This window comes from Oncorhynchus kisutch, linkage group LG5 (genome assembly GCF_002021735.2).
Source record: "Oncorhynchus kisutch isolate 150728-3 linkage group LG5, Okis_V2, whole genome shotgun sequence".
Lineage (NCBI taxonomy): Eukaryota > Metazoa > Chordata > Actinopteri > Salmoniformes > Salmonidae > Oncorhynchus > Oncorhynchus kisutch.
Window position 1 is genome coordinate 14,701,634 of NC_034178.2, and position 15,281 is coordinate 14,716,914.

General features: G+C 48.4%; 1 protein-coding gene across 6 annotated transcripts in view; it reads right to left on the reverse strand.

The window, feature by feature from the left end:
* LOC109890450 (ras-associated and pleckstrin homology domains-containing protein 1-like) overlaps positions 1-15,281 on the reverse strand; it is a 71,647-nt gene that overhangs the window by 28,708 nt on the left and 27,658 nt on the right. For 2 of the 6 annotated variants that reach the window (XM_031824556.1, XM_031824554.1), the window contains 5 exons: positions 4,393-4,515; positions 3,554-3,659; positions 2,725-3,347; positions 1,599-1,688; positions 1,220-1,294 (listed from right to left, as the gene is read on the reverse strand). In XM_031824556.1, coding sequence (XP_031680416.1) covers positions 1,220-1,294; positions 1,599-1,688; positions 2,725-3,347; positions 3,554-3,659; positions 4,393-4,515 — 1,017 coding nt within the window. Of the gene's footprint in view, positions 1-1,219; positions 1,295-1,598; positions 1,689-2,724; positions 3,348-3,553; positions 3,660-4,392; positions 4,559-15,281 lie in introns of all 6 variants that reach the window. The other 4 variants (XM_031824555.1, XM_031824557.1, XM_031824558.1 and 1 more) reach the window with 4 other exon arrangements.

The window sequence follows — 15,281 nt, forward strand, 5'->3', positions numbered from 1 at the left end:
TGGAAATCTCCCTCAGTGTCACTTCACTGCACCAGACCAGTCAGTAAACCTATAAATGACTCGGCTTGTTTTTCTCTTTAGCTTTGGAGAGGAGGGTCAGGTCAAAATCATTGACGTTTTCAGCTTAGTAGCCTTTTGTCAACCATGAGGAGGAAAACATGTATACGCCTTGGCTCCTGTTAGTTTCAGAACAATGCTTACCATACCAGACAGGGTTGGGGTCAATTCCACTAACATTACTGCAATTCTGTAAGAAACCATGAAGAACATCGGAATCTCTGTTAACTTCCTGTTATGATCTAATTGAAGTGGAATCGACACCAGTGTTTCTCAACCATTTTTTGGACCGGGCGGCTGCAAGCTACTTTAATACGGAAAACGACCAATCTTCCCTGGTTGACCACTTCCATTAAAACGAGCACTGGAAAGTTGACAGAATCAGTGTCAGACAACTAACCGCCTGGGGGACTGCTAAGTAACAACCCAAGGACCAGACCCGGCCCGTGGACCGCAGGTTGAGGAACACCGGTTTATACCATAGCATTAGCGGCTCGCACATCAAAGACATAATAGAAAAGGGAGCGTTCAGAGTTACACGCACATCCAGCTCCATTTCTCTAAGCTCGGGCACATGTCAACCAGAGTCGATGCACGGTGCCATGCTCCAGACCCAGTGCAACTGAACGCAGCCCAGATGTAAAGGGATTATTATAACCAACACATGCCAAGTACATTCAAATTCTAACTCGAGAAAAGCCTTGCTTGATTTACACTTTCGGGATCATGCAAGTACTACTGTCCCAGGCAAATCAAGTCAAGAACATTTTAAAGTATTCCACATAAGTCTACATGACCCGGGTCTGACCGCAGCACTGTCATGACAGTGAAGTTAGATAAAGTGCAAAACAGTTACCTGCCCTGCATATACACCCCCCCCCCCCCCCCCCCCCCTACTAGACAAAAGGAGTGCAGGGAATCAAATGGACACATCAGCACAGGGAGGAGCAAGACAAAAACATGGATAACGGAAGATATATAAACAGGGGGCTGCATGCAGGAGAAAGGCAAGAGAAGAAAGCTCCGGGAGGATGAGATACAAGTGAAACAAGCCAATCAGGTCAATCGAGCATTGTGGGTGGGTGTTGGCACCGTGGGAGGAGCTTAGGGAGATGGTAAAAAGAGGTGTGGTTCAAGCACAGGCAAGCGAATGAGGCGTCACCTTGGTCAGCAGGTGAGAAGGCTTCCCTGCAATGCTTTTCAGAATGAGGGACGTTTCTCTGTCCAGATAGGAGTGCTTGGTGGCGCAGAGGTGAGGAGAGAAACAGGTAAGACAGTCAGGGCAATGATTCTCAATGGCTCATTAAAAAAATGCTTTTGAAGGGTGGTGGGTGGTGGTTGGGGGGGGGTTAAAGGGTGGAAGCAGGTGAGGTCCAATAGTTGGAGCACTGATCGTGGTGGTCATACTAGATAGCTGTGGACGGGGGAAGAGAGAGAATTTATCAAAGGCACACTTTCTAAAGAGGATACTGCTGTGATCACTGAATGTGCTCGCTGACACTCACCTGTACACACACACACACACACACACACACACTTACAGTGTCCAGATCCACTTCACCCTCCCGTGAGGTGAAGTCAAGCTGCTGTCTGGCCGGCTTACCATTGGCCCGTCGCAGTAGTGAGGCATGCTGGGAAACGGGAAGGTGCATTATGGGTGCAGAGAGGATGCAAACACACACAGTTAACATGCATGGGGACGGGGGGCTTTACTTTCCACTTCTTCAGTCTCCCCATCGCATACCGAGTCTATACGTGGTCATGTGTGGCACTAGCAATGCCAGGCTGTGGGTTCAATTAGTGACAACGTACTCCATACTGGATGTAAGCACGCACTGTACGGCTAGTCACTTTGGATAAAAGCCTCTGCTAAGTGGCATATATATATATATATATATATATATATATATATTTTCTCCTATCCGTCTTGTAAACCTAAACTAAGTTCCCGTACCTAAGTCAAGCAGGTTGAGTTGACAGCCAGGCAGGTTCAGTAGATACATTGTAATCCACATCACACATGCAGACTTCAGGGATTTACAATGCATTCCCTCACTGTACTAGAAATACCACACTCTCCAATGGGTAGTGTATACACACACATGCGCACAACAATGTGTGTTACGCGGATAGCAAACTAATGTAATACAAGGAGTTGTACGGTGAACATTTGGCATGCAGCAGGACTTGAAAACAGCATGCAGTGTAAGTGCACCATGCAGGGAACTAGAGAGGGTTTCCAGAGGGCACGCGCACACACCATCATACCATTCATCATGTTCGAACAAACAAACCACTGCAGCAGTGTATCTTCCCCCCTAACCAAACAGCCTTTCACTGTCATAACCCAAATAGTCTACCCACCCTTTTAGTCTGCATAAAGGAAGTCCCACAATGCCCCATTAACAGCCATCATTACCCTGCCCAAACTAAAAGCCTGTACATGAAAAAGGGCCTCTGATAGGCTGAGATAACTGGGCCTTGTTTGCAGGCTTGACTCTCATACAGACGACGACAGAGAGGATAGAAATTAACAACCTGTCAGCGGTAATGTTTCACTAAGAGATCATTCTGTTCATGGCACATCTTAGTTACTTTTTTAGGAAATAATTGGGAAGACAGGGTTGTGAAGATTGGAGTGTCGGTATGAGTGCTCGTGTGACTTACCTCGGTGCTGGCCGGGACCTGTGGTGGCTGGGGACTCCCTTGGGACTCCCCGTCCTGCTCGGCCCCTCCCGCTGTCTGAGACAGCACCTTGTCGATGTCCAGAGAGTCCATGCTGGACGCGGACGCAGAATTAACGCTGGACCTCGAGGAGTGGCCCCCCGCCTCGTGTTCACTGACCGCGCCCACCGAGCCCGTCCTCCGGTGCTGCGAGGGCGAGGAACCCGCCGAGGGGCGCCGGAGGGTGGCAGAGGAGTAGGAAGACGAAGTCTGGTGCGCCGCCTCTTCCATGCTGAGCGACGCCTGCTCCAGCTGGGCCGTGATGTCGTCCAGCGAGAAGTTCGATGCCGACGGGCGCCCGTGGGAGTTGGAGCTGCCCCCTCGGACGGTGGAGGCCGGTGACGCCCGGGTACTACTGCTGGTGCTGCCCCCGCTGCTACCCCCTCCACCGCTGGCAGTCTGCTTGGCACTGGCGCCGCGACCCCCCAGGCCTCGCTGCTGACATTTAGCCTGGCGGGCGGTGCCGGTGTTAGGCTTGCCGATGGTGCTGAGCTCCTGTTCGATGGAGCACAGGTCAGCCATCAGGGCATCCAGGTCTACGGTCTCTGTCGTCTGGTTCAGAGCCTCTGTAAGGAGGGGGGAAAAGGGGAGTGTGAATCCACCTTCTGTTGTATATACACACGCTAAAAACATTGATTCAAGCGTGACCGTTGAAAAGGTACTTTTGCACAGCAGTAAAGCAGTGGTGTTGTGGGCCACACAGGCATGTCACAGACACCATTGCTCTGCAGGAAGTAGGTAGGGCATATAGGTCTGAGCGTGTGAGTCTTACCATTGATGTTGTACATAGAGAAGCGGTAAGAAAAGTTAGCCATGTTGGTTTCCTGTCTGAGGGGGGCCTTCTGGACTGGCTTCTGTGGCTTCCCGTCATCCAGGCTCTGTGGAGGATAAATCACAATATCAAAATCACCACCATCTTAAAAGATATTTCTCTGATACTTTTGTATACTTTTTCCGGCCACTAGTGCTGAATGTAGTACACACTAGCCAAAAGTGGTCCAAAAAAAGTGCGCGCTACGTCACAAAATCATTGCCCTCTCGCTCTGTCTGTGTGTCTTGCTAGCTGTCACTCAAATGGCGAGGGGCTAAAGCTCATTGGCTGAAACTCAAACTGCTGGGGGACTGGCCCCACGTGGGGGTAAATGTAGGGAAAATCGTTTTCAAACTAAGGATTTAATGGCTGCTCATAGATTGTGCATGTATGAACTACACATGAAACAATCCAGCCCAAAGCAGGAGGTTAAAAAAATTCTTACTAGTTGCCAAAGTACCGGCGCATTGTCTTTAATCCATAACAATACAAAACCAGACTTTAACAGGCTTGAAGGAAGTGGAAGAAAGCTAACATGACTTAGCGAAAAGGTGGGAGGGGTGGTGACTAGGATAATATGGTTGCCGGGATACGGTTACCAGGATACGATTGCTAGGGTACGGTTACTAGGTTACAGTTACTGGGACATGGCTGCATGGGTACTGTTACTATGATATTGTTGCTAGAATATGATTACTTGGATATGGTTTGCTAGGACACTGTTGCCAAGATATGGTATCCATGACATGGCTGCCAGGATATGGTTGCCAGGATACGCCCATCCTCCCCTACTGCAATACCTGTGTGAGTTTGTCCAGCTCTCCCAACCAGGCTCCAAACATTTTGTCCAGGTCCTGGTCTTCCTTATCACTGTCCTCCTCCACTCCCCCGTGGTCCAGCTCGTCGTCAGACATATCTGCCATCTGGAGACACACACACACACACACACACACACACACACACACACTACTTCATTTGACTATAGAAAAATCACACTACAATCAAAACCAATTAGATATTTCAATTCACGAGCATGCATACGTGCACACATTTACCGAGAGAGAATTCTAAATCGCACAGTGGCAGCGATGAAGCCACACCTTCACCACGGCAACCTTCTAAAAATGTGTTACCGTGGCAACCGCCAAAAGAGCTCTACAACGTGGAGGGATACGGCTGCGCAGCGGCAGTAGGCTATTCCCTGTTGTGTCTGCCAGATGTACAGTATTCCACATGCTGGATGCCGTTGGAAGGCCTACTGAGTTGAGCCGAGGCCTATTCCCCACGAGTGGCTGCCTATACTTCTTTGGCTGTTTTGTACGGTAATGAGCACTGAAATGACCCTATTCCCTTTATAGTGTACTTGTCTTTGGTCAAAAGTAATGCACTATGAAGGGAATGGTGTGCCACGTGGGACGTAGCCATGGTATTCTGTATCACAGAGCCTCATCGTGCCGTCTAATGATAATGACAGAGCGCCCTCTTGTGGACAGATCAGAAAATAGGTGATGTTTGTATAGATTTCCCACCTTTTCCACTGCTGGGATAATGACTTAAGTGTTTAAATCATGTGCAGGGTCGTGACTCAAAGCCACACCGGTAGAACTTGAGCCAGTGACACTACAAGCCTTTAAAGCCCCTAGGGGTGAGCGTGTGAAGTCCTGTGTGAGTCACAGAAGCCCACACTCGAAGCCCCCTCCCTAATCACCAACCGCAATCTGTGGCTAAACCAATCTCGAACCCAACTCCTTTCTGATACACTCCAACCTCGGACAGATCGAAGCATATTTGACTAACAGCTGACCCCTTCACATCCTCTTCTGATACCATTAAAAGTATGACCAGTGACCCCTTCACATCCTGTTCCTATTGCATCACTTCCTGGTTGGATAGGAGACAGTTTAGTGGGGGGGGGACGCACACCCTCCACCACTAAACCGTAACCACAGATTTCAATGTCCACGCCCCCCGCCGTCATCTTTCTGCGCGCGCACACACAATTCTCTGAGAGCACAACTAGTGAGGGGTGAGACAGAAACAAGCACACACACGGCGACACAGGATCCCAGGCTCAGTGGCATGGCAGCAGTGTGTGACAAAGTCACCTAAAGACACAAAAAGGCCCAGTCTTATACCCACAATATTACCCTGTGCTCCTACAGTACATTAACCCCTACAACAGCCAGACCTGGGTTCAAATAATATTTGAAATCTTTCAAATACTTTGAGCGTTTGCTCTAGCCTGCCTAGAGTGCCAGGCAGGCAGGGTTTGCAGTCTGGGGCCTATTCTATGGGTTCCATTGCACCAGAAGAGCTCAATCAAGCACAGATGAAGTATTTGAAATGATTTTCAAATAGTATTTGATGCCAGGTCTGATAGCAGCCCAGTCAGATGGAAGAGTTAGAAGCTCAGGCCTAACGTCATCTCATTGGTGTTCCAGGGGGTATAGTGTTTCCCCCTAAACGTGCTGTGAGCCCCTTGATGGGGGACTGTACCAGACAGCAGGACCCTCCATGGGTACATAGTTGACCCCTGCTTTTGATACGGTGTGCGTACTTGTTTTCCTGCCTTATCAGGACCCCAATGTTACAACAATTCACCCAAATGTCTTGACAGGGTAGGAAAACATTATTTATTTGTCCTGAATTTGTTCAAATGCTATTTTAAGCTTAAGGGTTAGGTTTATGGTTTTGGGGTTAGTGTTGAAGAAAATATGATTTTTAATAGTCAAACATTTTTAGTCACCAAAAATTCCTGACATGTCACGAAAATAAAGCTGTGTGTGTGTGTCCCGCAAACTGATCCAATATCAACATTTCGAGCTCAATTGAGATTGTATCTGTACAGTATCGTTATCTGCAGCATCATGTTGGAGAGAGTGTGTGTGGTAGTGTAATATGTCTGAAAGAGAGGAGCACTGTGTTTAAGTGTGGAGAGGAAGGGCTTGCTTTGAAAATCCACTCTCTTATTCCCCAGAGAGAGAGAGAGCGAGAGAGAGCGAGAGCGAGAGCGAGAGAAAAAAGAGATGACATGCTTCCCTGCATCTCTACCTCCAAATAGTTATTTTCTTCAGTGTTAACAGCTCAAAGAAAAAGTGATATGAAGAAGCAGAAGAGAGAGAAAAAAAGGAAGGGAGGAAATAGGGAGGGAGGAAATAGGGAGCGAGCAGGGAAGGAGGAGAGTGAGGGAAAGAAGAGAGAACAGGGAGGGAGGAAATAGGGAGCGAGCAGGGAGGGAGGAGAGTGAGGGAAAGAAGAGAGAACAGGGAGGGAGGAAATAGGGAGCGAGCAGGGAGGGAGGAAATAGGGAGCGAGCAGGGAGGGAGGAGAGTGAGGGAAAGAAGAGAACGGGGAGGGAGGGAAAGGATAAAGAGAAAGAAAAAAGGCTGAGTTGCAGTTAGCATCTTGTGGTTAACCAGCCTGTGACTTGGGCCTAGTTTGGCTAAGTGTGTGTGTGTGTGTGTGGGCCTGGTGGGCACTGGCACAGGCCATAAACACTCAAAAAGTTCATGCGTGCAAAATACACACGCACACACCATCTGGAAAGGAGTCTGGTTCGTATCATGCGGACACATTCAAGACAGCTAGCTTACACAGAAGCACTGTTGTGCGTGTGTGACTGTGCAGATTTACAGGCATGCACAGTTACACGCACAGTCTTTCCACACCGTCTCTACAGCTGCCCAACCATCACCCCCCTAAGACCCCCTGGCAATCCCAGTTAACCCTTTAGTTGGCATGGCCGCCATGTATGTGATACACAATGTACAGTGAACAGGGCACATACCCGTGCGTGTGGATGTAGCAGCTGTGCGTGCGGAGTGGGGGGACGATGGGTCAGAACAGGAAATGGCCTAATTTTCCCCCACGGGCTGTTCCATAACAACGCCCAAGCCCAGCTGTCAATCAAAAACCAGCATCGCCATGGTTACAGTGCCAGGGACAGGGCTTCTTTACAGCATGACATCATGGCGAACCGAGGAGAACAGGAAGAGGAAAAGGACAGAATGAAACAAGCCTCCTTTCTGTTTGTAAACACGCTGGACGGTGCCATCATATAGAGGCACAGTGTCCGAAATGGCCCTGGTTAAAAGTAGCACACTATATAGGGAATAGGGTGCCATTTGGGATGCAAGCCATGGGATGGATTTCAGTCTTTCCTTGTAAATATGTAAGACACTGGGCGTACGATCCCTTTGCAATAGGACCATCAATACTGGCTAGAGGCAGCTCTCCAAGAGGGCTGGTTGATCTGCGTTTCCCAAAGACTTTGGGGGGTTCGAACATGTTCATGTGACATTTGATTCCTACAAAATTACCCCACATTCAAGAAAAACCAAAGTAATATCAATCTTCAGGTGGTTGAGGATGATTCGCAAAACCTCGCCACCATTTTTACTCTACATAGGCAAGATATTGTTTTTTGCATTTATGCATACAGTTTCTGCCTAGGAGCTTGTGCACAATACCAAAATTACATTAGCGGATATTTGAGGCAAGGGGCACTTAAATATGGCCCATTCTCATGACAGTTTATTAGGTACACCACCCCGTTCACAAAAATGGATCGCTCCTACAGGCAGCGAGTCACGTGGCCGTGGCTTGCTACATAAAGCAGGCAGACAGGCATCGAGGCATTCAGTTACTGTTCAAATGAACAGAATGAGCAAAACGAGCGACCTAAGCGACTAATGAGCATGGTATGATCGTCGGTGCCAGGCGCGCCAGATCCAGAATCTCAGAAACAGCCGTCATCCTGGGCCTTTTCCGCGTATGACAGTGTCTAGGGTTTCACGAGAATGGTGCGACAAACAAAAAACATCCAGTCAGCGGCAGTCCTGCGGCATCTCGGAACGCATCACAACTCTTCGATCCTTGTCACGGATTGGCTATTGCAGCAGATGACCGCGCCTAGTCCCACTGCTATGAGCTTAAAAACAAGAAGAAGCGGCTCCAGTAGGGCGCACGATCACCAACACTGGACGACGGAGGGAAAACGTCACCCGGGTTAGACGAATCCCGCTTCCTGGTGTGTCATGCTAATGGCAGAGTCCGGATTTGGCGTAAGCGGTATGAGTCCATGAACCCGTCCTTCCTGGTGTCAACGGTACAGGCTGGTGGTGTATCGCCGTCCAATCTGCAGCAAGAAATCAGGCTGTTTCAGGAGACAAAAAGGGTTCGGCCCGGTACTAGATGGGTGTACCTAATAAACTATGATCCGGGTTAAAGCTATGTTTTATACTGAGTGTACTTTTGTACACAAACATGATGAACACCTCTTTCCGTGACAGACTGACCAGGTGAACGCTTACTGACGATCCACTTCAAAATCAGTGTAGATGAAGGAGAGGAGGTGTGTGTCAAGAACTGCAATGCTGCTGGGTTTTACAAATGGTCCAACCCCCCAAAGGACATCCGTCCAACTTAACAACTGCGGGAAGCATTGGAGTAAACATGGGCCAGCATCCCTGTGGAACGCTTTTCACACCTTGTAGAGTCCATATGCCCAGACGAATTGAGGCTGTTCTGAGGGCAAACGACTCAAGCTGGCATATTCGATTTCAAATACCAATTCTGCTGGTGTAATTAGGCTAAGTGAAAATAATAAAAAAGTATGTGGAATAACGGTAGTGTTCCGGCTGGGATAAACACACTATTTAGTCTTTATCGTAGCCCATTGTAGGGGATGGGAATTGTTGTAACGACAACATCAGCTATTGGGAAAGACCAAATATATTAAACAGGGTAATAAAAAAATATCCTGAAAGACGTAACCTAAATCTTATCAACTGTGCCTGAAAATCATTTTGAAAAATCAGATCATATGCGTTTGCCTTTCGACATTGCGAGTATCGTAACCGTGGTTAACGCAAGTGGTGGATTAAATAAACACTGCAACAACTAATTAGGCTATATTATCACGTGCTGTAATAGGGAAGCATTCTGCGACATGGAAAGTAATGACAGCAAATGAGTTTGTTGAAAATGGTGTGCAAAACAGTGGTACAAGTTGCTGTGCTGCTCTTTTGGCAATTGAGTTCATTAAACTGCCTGTATCGTCTGCATTCCAGCCACAGCATCGAGGGGCGTTTCTTTATAAAACGCACATCCAATCGCCTTGGCCCCAAACCCTTACTAAACCAATTACAAGCTTCAATCTGTCGCGATGGCAGGAAAATGATGGATCTCCCAGGTGAAGCTGCCACGGTTACAAATCAAACTTGTAAACAGTCCGGTGGCCATTTGATTAATTGTTCAGCAGTCTTATGACTTGGGGGTAGAAGCTGTCAAGGAGCCTTTCGGTCCTAGACTTGGCGCTCCGGGAACCACTAGCCGTGCGCTGGCAGAGAAAACAGTCTATGGCTTGGGAGACTAGGGTCTGACACTTTTTTTTTTTACCTTTCCTCTGATACCTCCTATTATATAGGTCCTTGGATGTCAGGAAGCTTGGCCCCAGTGATGTACTGAGCCGTACCCACTACCCTCTGTAGCGCCTTACAGTCAGATGCCGAGCAGTTGCCATACCAGGCGGTGATGCAACCAGTTTGAGGATCAGGATGCTCTCGGTGGTGCAGCTGTAGAACTTTTGAGGATCTGGGGACCCATGCCAAATCTCAAGTCTCCTGAGGGGGAAAAGGTGTTGTGCCCTCTTCACCACGGTCTTGGTGTGTTTGGACTAGAGGTCGACCGATTAATCGGAATGGCCGATTAATTAGGGCCGATTTCAAGTTTTCATAACAATCGGAAATCTGTATTTTTGGGTGCCGATTTGCCGATTTTTATTTTTTATTATTATGATTTATTTTTTATACCTTTATTTAACTAGGCAAGTCAGTTAAGAACACATTCTTATTTTCAATGACGGCCTAGGAACGGTGGGTTAACTGCCTTGTTCAGGGGGAGAACGACAGATTTTCACCTTGTCAGATCAGGGGATCCAATCTTGCAACCTTACAGTTAACTAGTTCAACGCAATAACGACCTGCCTCTCTTTCGTTGGGAATATTGAAGACTCATGTTAAAAGGAACCACCAGCTTTCATATGTTCTCATGTTCTGAGCAAGGAACTTAAACGTTAGCTTTCTTACATAGCACATATTGCACTTTTACTTTCTTCTCCAACATTATTTGCATTATTTAAACCAAATTCATTATTTACTTGAGGCTAAATGGATTTAATTGATGTATTATATTAAAAGTTATAATAAGTGTTCATTCAGTATTGTTGTAATTGTCATTATTACAAATAAATAAATAAAAATCGTCCGATTAATCGATATCGGCGTTGAAAAATCATAATCGGTCGACCTCTAGTTTGGACCATGATAGTTCGTTAACACACCGAATTAGATTAATTAGAAAATAAAAGCAGTACTTTTTTTCAATAAGTGAGAAATAAAAGGTGAGGTGTGTGAAGATGGTCAAATGCATGTCTCACGCCCTACGCTTTTAAATCAGGGTCCCAGGTGCTAATCAATTCACTTAAAGCTGTTAGAACACCTGCTACTAAGGGCATGATTGATTTACAACCGGGGGCATCACCACTACCTGAAACAGACAGTGTTCTATGGGAGTCATCACAAAACCATCACCCATGGCCTTTTGCTTTTCAATGGTATCAGAGGAGGACTCTTTTCTCATTCCCTCCCTCGCCCCCTTTCCTTCCCTCCCTCCCCCCCTTTCCTTCCTTCCCTCCCTCGCTCTTGCCTTCCCTCAATCTCCAACACTTTTCCCCTCCCCGCGTCTCCCTCTTTCTCTCCCCCCGCGCATCTCCCTCTTTCTCTCCCCCCGCGCATCTCCCTCTTTCTCTCTGTGTCTCACTCTCCCCCTCCGTGTCTCACTCTATCCCCGTGCCCCTCTCCCCCACCATGTCTCCCTTTCTCTCCCTGCGTCTCCCCCTTTCTCTCCCTGCGTCTCCCCCTTCCCCCCCATGTCCCTCACCCCCCCCCATGTCCCTCTCCCCCGTGTCCCTCTTTCTCGCCTTCTCTCCCTGTCTCTCTCCTTTTTTCTCCCTTTCCCCCTCTTTTTCTCCCCCCGTCTGTCTCCCCGCGTCTCCCTCTGTCTCTCCTTCTCCCCGCGTCTCCCTCTCTCAGTCTCTCCTTCTCCCCGCGTCTCCCTCTCTCTCCTCCCTCTCTCTCCTCCCTCCCGCTCCTCCCTCTCTCCTCCCTCCCGCTCCTTCTCCCTCCCCCTTCTCTCCCTTTCTCTCCCTACATCTGCCCCTCTCTCCCTGCGTCTCCCCCTTTCCCCCACATGTCCCTCTTCACCCCCAGTGTCCCTCTCTCTCTCCCACCGTGTCACTCTTTCTCTCGCCTTCTCTCCCTCTCTCCCCGCTTCTCCCTCTCTCTCTCTCCTTTTGTCTCCCTTTCCCCCTCTTTCTCTCCTTCTCCCCACGTCTCCCTCTCTCAGTCTCTCCCCTCCCTCCCGCTCCTTCTCCCCCCTTCTCCTTCTCTACTTCTCCCCCTGTCTCTCCATCACTCTCTCTCCAGGCCAGTGTGTCTATGAGAAGCCTGAGCATGACCGTTCCTCATCTGTCTCCCATCACCACCGGGGTCAGAACTGGGGCCACCTCAGGGTTCAGAGGTCGCCCCACTGGGGCTGTTGTGGTGTTAAGCCTCTGCCACAGTGGGAGGAGTACACAGGAAACACACACGTACGTCTGCCCCACACTAGGCCACCAGTTTGGGTCGGCCTGTGCCTCCGAGGAGGGAGAGAAAAGAGGGACAGAGTGCGAGAAAAGAGAAAGGGGGGCAGAGAGGAAAGAGAAAGGGGGGCAGAGAGAGGAAAGAGAAAGGGGGACTGTTCTGGAAAAGCACTCTTAAATTAAAAGGTAATGGCTGACTCCCAATGCTTAACCATGAGACTGGGAATAGAGAACAGAACAAGCTGTCAATGTACTCTCGAGTGCTCAAGCTGGGCAAAGGTGAAGAGCGTTTCATATAGAGAAGGGAACGGGATGTGATGTTGGCCTACGGGGGGGGGGGGTCAAGAGCCAGCGTCAAAGGTCATACACGGGATGCTCACTGACAGTCAAGTCAGGAGGTATAGAACCCTAACCTGTAGCCAATGCATCTGTATAGAACCACACACCCCCCCACAAGCCGTATAAAATGTGAATTGGAAAAACTACATATTTCGCAATGACAGAGATAAATGCAGGCCAAAGTTACGTAGCCTAGTAGAACAAGTTGAACAGTGTTTAACCAGGCTGTTTGGTTGACTTCCGTGTAATCTGAATAGAAAATCAGCTAGTCACTCACGCTTCCCATGCAAACCAGTTGACCCCTATATAAGTATACTTGAAAGGGGGAGGCACGGAGAGAGATATGTGGCAGGTAGCCGAGCGGTTAACAGCGTCTGGGCCAGTAACCCAAAAGTCGCTGGTTTGAATGTCTGTGCCGGCACGGTGGTTCAAATCTGTCATTCTGCCCTTGAGCAAGGCAGTTAACCCCCAACAACAACAACAACAACTGCTCCCCCGGGTGCCGTGGACGTTGATTAAGGCAGCACTCCCCGCAACAATCTGATTCAGAGGATTCAATGTTCAATGCAGAAGACATTTCGGTTGAATGCGTTCAGTTGTGCAACTGAGTAGTTATCCCCCTTCCCAAACGAATGGCGAGAGACAGGGTGCAAGGAGAGGTGAGGATTGATAGAGCAGAACGTACGGAGGGCGAAAGAATGGAAGGAGAGTTCGGCAGAGAGAGGAGGGAAGGAGTGAGCATGAGGGAGAGATAAAAATAGGGAGGGAACGAGAGAGAAAATTAGGAAGAGACTGGGAGGGAGGGAGGGAACGAGAGAGAGGGGGAGAAGGCATTAGGACAATTCCATGCTTAACAGAACGATAATGAAACTCAGATTTTTCCACTTTAAAAATGTATGCACTGAACGTGAATTAAAGTGGAGAGACGCCAGAGTTCCAATTTCCACAGAGAACGTCACAAAAAAACACATTTACTTGAAGAACAGAACAGACCCAATGTCTGGTAACAGAATGACACATGGTGCCGTTTGCGTCATCATGTTGTTACTGTGGAATGGCCCATGACGTCATAGAGGAGACTAGGCGGTACTCTGCAGTCTCCTTGTGAACTCACTTTGCATACGAGTCGGGAACCAGAACATTGTTTATTTGGTTTGTCCTGGGGTCCTGTTCATTAGAGCTTACCGGAGCAGAACGTTTTGCAAACGGAAAAGGAGCGCTTGTTTCTTACTGAACAAGTTCAGATACTGCACCGCTTGGTTTTGGAACGTTCTCGGACGTTTCGTGCCCACTGGACAAGACCATGGTAAGTGCACACACACACACACACACACACACACACCTTTCTGTACTAGCTTCACCCTCTCCAACACAGAGAATTGATAACCCTTTTGTGGTTCAAAAAGAGGAAGCAGTAGAGTCGGCCACTATGACGTAGGCAGTATGAAAACACCACTGTGCCATCATGAGTAATGGCTGAATAGATGTTTCCATAAACCAAACTTCTAAAAATGGGTGTGGGTGCAGTCTAATTTTGGTGTCGTACCCCACCCACCCACACAATGCTCTCACACACACACCACCAACTCCCTTGTGCGTGTGTGTGTGTGTGAGGAGGACTGAGGGGCTAATATATCAGAGGCAGCAGTGACACGTCGTCTCAACGGCTTCCTCCGTAGAAAAACATGACAGCCAGCCAGACACACAACAACCCATAATACTGCGTCTCACTCCGCAACTCATTTCCCCCGTCTCTCAAACTTAAAACTCCACCCGCACCCCAAATGGCGACGAGAGCCCTTTTCAAGTCCAAAAATACATCAACATCACATCGTATCACGATGAATTCTCAAAAAGGAGAAAAACACTCTTATTACAATGGTAACATGAAAATCAGCAACAGGGGAAGTTAATAACAATAAATGCCAATTCGAAGACGCTTTTCTCCAAAACATTCCCCCGGAATCGAACCCACAATCCTGGCGTTGAAAGTGCCGTGCTCCACCAACGAAGCCATACAGGATGAGTAACCGTCTAGAATTAAGTTGTCTTACATTAAGAGGTCAAATGCTGCATTTTCACCTTTAACCCCACTATGCCATCCTGTAGAGGTAGGTGAAAAGGAGAGGCGCGTTCCTGTGCGTTTGGTAGGGCTCAACTGTAGTCTCTCGAGGGGGTGGACCAAAAATGAACACCAAGAACAAATAAAACATTTAGGGAGGCCTGCTGGGTTAAGAATAGCACTCCAGTGTGTGTGTGTGTGTGTGTGTGTGTGTGTGTGGTAATGGCACATTACAGAGTGGGTCCCATATTCCCAGCACCTCTTAATTGTCCCCTGGGAAGTGTGCGTCTCAAACTAAAGGCTGCTATAGATGACAGTGGTTTGTTTTTCCTTACCATGAATACATTAATCTAGTCTATAACATTTAACACTGACTAAATTTAGAAAGTCTGCTTCAACAGCTATCGACCCCCCCCCCCCCCCCCACCCATGTCACAATACCCCCCCACTGTTCCTGTGGGGGAGTCAACCCTGGCCTTGGGTCCAGTTCTGGAACATGGATAAGGGTGTGGCCGGACTCTCCCAAATGGTAGGACGGGGGTGGGGTTATATGAGTAGGCCAAACACAGTTGGTATTACTCAAGTGCTTTGACTGCCTGTGCGACAAAGCAGGCAGGTGAGTGTGAATGGATGAATGGTGGCTATTT